Source organism: Lycium barbarum, chromosome 6 (genome assembly GCF_019175385.1).
Source record: "Lycium barbarum isolate Lr01 chromosome 6, ASM1917538v2, whole genome shotgun sequence".
Lineage (NCBI taxonomy): Eukaryota > Viridiplantae > Streptophyta > Magnoliopsida > Solanales > Solanaceae > Lycium > Lycium barbarum.
Window position 1 is genome coordinate 58263079 of NC_083342.1, and position 3581 is coordinate 58266659.

Here is a 3581-nt window from a genome sequence, read left to right on the forward strand (position 1 = left end):
CTTAGTCGATGTTCCATGGGAAGTTTAGCTCACGTTGATACAAATAAGAGAGTTATGACTAACGAAGTTCACCATTTGGCCAGTCTTGGAGTTCAACTTTTGGACTCCGAGGATGGCGGTGTGGTTGTTCAGAATAGAGCTCTTTCCTCCTTAGTCATTGAAGTTAAGGAGAAGCAGTATAATGATCCCTACTTGTTACAGCTGAAAGAGGGGATTCACAAGCATAAGATGATGAATTTTGAACAAGGGGGAGATGACGGTACATTGAGATACCGAGGCAGATTATACGTTCCAGATGTAGATGGGCTCAGAGAGCGAATTATGTCAGAAGCTCACCATTTCAAGTATTCCATTCACCCAGGTTCCACAAAAATATATCATGATCTTAATAAGATTTAGTGGTGGAACGACATGAAAAAGAACGTAGCAAAATTCGTAGTTAAGTGTCCGAATTGTCAACAAGTTAAAGAAGAACACCAGAGGCCTGGTGTCTTGGCTACGAATATTGATATTCCCAATAATAAATATGGATTTCATAACAAGTATACCTCGTTTATCTAGGAGGCATGAATCGATTTGGGTGATTGTGGAAAGACTTAAGAAGTCAGCGCATATTTTGCTAGTTAAGACAATAGATTCAGCGAAGGACTATGCCAAGTTGTATATTCGTGATATTGCTAGACTTCATGGGACTCCAGTATCAATTATTTCAGATCGTGGTTCCCAGTTCACAGCAAATTTTTGGAGATCCTTTTAGAAAGGATTGGGTACAAAAGTTAATTTCAGTATAGTTTCTCACCCTTAGACAAATAGACAGGCAGAGCGCACTATTCTGACCCTTAAGGATATGTTGAGGGTATGTGTCCTTGATTTCAAAGGTAATTGGGATGATAACTTGTCTCTTATTGAGTTTTCTTACAATAACAGTTACCATGCTAGTATTAGGATGGCGCCGTTTGAAACTCTTTATAGGCGAAGTTGTAGATCACCTATTAGGTGGTTTGAGGTTGGTGAAGTTGAGTTGTTAGGACCGGACTTGGTCTATCAGGCTATGGAGAAAGTCAAGTTAATTCAGGAGCATTTGAAAACGTCTCAGAGTCGCCAGAAGTTTTACAAAGATGTGAGACGAAAGGATTTAGAGTTTCAAGTTAATGACTGGGTGTTTCTTAAAGTTTTGTCTATGAAGGGAGTTATGAGGTTTGGCAAGAAGGAAAAGCTTACTTCCCGCTATATTGGACCATACAGAATCCTGCGAAGGGTTGGTAAAGTGGCTTACGAGCTTGAGTTTCCACAAGACTTGATTGATGTGCATCAAGTGTTTCATGTGTCCATGTTGAGAAAGTGTGTGGGAGACCCGTCGTCGGTTGTCCCAACTGATATCATAATGGTCAATGATAGTTTTACTTATGAAGAAGTTCCAATGGAGATCCTTGATCATCAGGTTCGCAAGTTAAGAATGAAAGAAGTGGCCTCAGTGAAAGTCCTTTGGAGGTGTCAAAAAGCCGAGGAGGCTACGTGGGAAGCCGAAGAAGACATGAAGTCCAGACATCCCCATCTCTTTGAATAGTCAACAGAAAATATTAAAGGTAATTTATCTTCCCATTTAGATTTCACTCTATAGTTTTATGTTTCTAGTATTTATTCAGATCAGTAGTCACTCAGTCAATCTTATTCAGCCTGCTCAATTGTTATTCAGTGCAGTAAGCTATTCAGTTTGGCAACCCTTTCAGTTTAGCTTTTAGGTGTTCATGACAGTAGTGAACACATGTTCCCGTCAGCCTAGTTAACCAGAACCCATCATTCGAGGATGAATGATCCCAAAGGGGAGATATTGTAACACCCCGTATCTTACAAAAAAGGTTAGACTCGTATCGTTAGAGTTTCAGAGGAAATTTGAAGGTTTGAACGTTTTACGAATGTGGCCGAGGGGCCTACTTGGGGAAACCATAACCCCTCGATTAGTTGAGAATTTTGAAAAGGTTCCTTAATAGAAGTTGTAGTACGTGGAAGTACCTTTCTAGGCATATAATTGGAGCTCAGAGCAAGAAGATATGATCCTCGCAAGGTGGCTAATAGTAAGGTGTATAAGAATCGATGTAATCGCCCAAGTTTTGATACGTCCTTCTTCCAGCCCAATTTCGTGAAAATCCATTGGGAATGTGAGAAGTCCTAAAACATCAAAGTTATAGATCTTTGAAATACCTTTCCAACGATATACTATGGATCCACAACAGAGCCCTGTGCTATAAGTTATGGCCATTTTGCCACCTGCTGTGCAAGTCAATGCGCAAAGACAGATCGTCGATGCACAAGGACAGTCGTCAATGCGCAAGGACGGTGCGTCAAACCGTCAAGTTGCATAGCCAGTGCAGACCCTCGAAAAATCTTTTGATTTTGTGAAAGGACGTTTACAACGACGAACAGTCAACATGTTGACGGTCCGTCTAGTGAGCCGTCAATATACCTCGACAACAAAAAGTATAAATAGGGCCCTTCGTTCTAGAAAATCAGTTTTTCATAATCCATTAAGCCCTAGAATGAAGTTTTTCTTCTCCAAACAATACAAGGCTCTAAGGTAAGCATCCCAAACACTTACGTGTCAATTCTAGCATAAGATTACATATCCTAATTAGGGAATAATTGTTCTTAACCTAGGGTTTTGAAGAAAACCCACGTTCAAGGTTTAAGACACAGGTTTGGGGATTCTTCTCAAGTTTAGATTTATAGATAGTAGTTTTGGAGAATATACAGGTATGTGAGGCTAACTATCTATGTTAGGGGATGTTCGCGTGTCGCGACCCAAACCGATGAGCCGTGACGGGAGTCTGACCTCTAGCGACCAAACACCCCTATACTTGTATCTGAAACATACTTAACATCAAAAGCCCGTAAATGGCATAAACTAATGGCGTGAGAGAGAAACTTCAGAACTTTGTACAATCTACATATATATACACAACATGCGGAAGAACAGTGCAAGCCAGCTAGGCTGCTACATACACTGTACACAAAAGAATGGAAGCCGACAAGGCTACATCGTCTAACTACTACATACAATTGTCTACAGACTTCAACTAGAATACAAGCTGCAGAAAGAACGGGGCAGGTCTCGTCATACCCATATGTATACACATCCAAAAAGGGGCATACCCAAACTGACTGTAGCTCCGGATCAAATGGAGCATACTGACCACTGCTAGATCTAGAGGTCTTACTAAGCTAGACCACCTGTCTGTCTCCCTGTACCTGTGGGAATGAACGCAGCCCCCCGAGCAACTGGTAGTCAGTATGAATAATGTCAGTACGGATAATGTACCGAGTATGTAAGGCATAAGAACAACATATATATATAAGACTCATGGATAAGATCTGAACTCATAAACTGAAATAACTGACTGCATGTACTTGTATGAACTAGTATCTTCCTAAATCTGCATAACTTACAATGCCTCTGTGGGCACATAATATGCATGCTCATACCTATCAATGATGGTCGTGCATCTATATGTGTGCGTATATAACGCCTGTAAGTCTCTATGGCATCTCGTCATATCATATTGGCTCCTCTGTGGCCATAATCA

General features: G+C 40.8%; 1 protein-coding gene across 1 annotated transcript; it reads left to right on the top strand.

The window, feature by feature from the left end:
* Nucleotides 1-526: 526 nt before the first annotated feature.
* LOC132644034 (uncharacterized) lies at nt 527-1567 on the top strand. The gene is made up of 3 exons (XM_060360574.1): nt 527-726; nt 928-1006; nt 1097-1567. Exons 1-3 carry the CDS (start codon nt 527-529, stop codon nt 1565-1567), a joined length of 750 nt encoding a protein of 249 aa, XP_060216557.1.
* The last annotated feature ends 2014 nt before the right edge of the window (nt 1568-3581 follow it).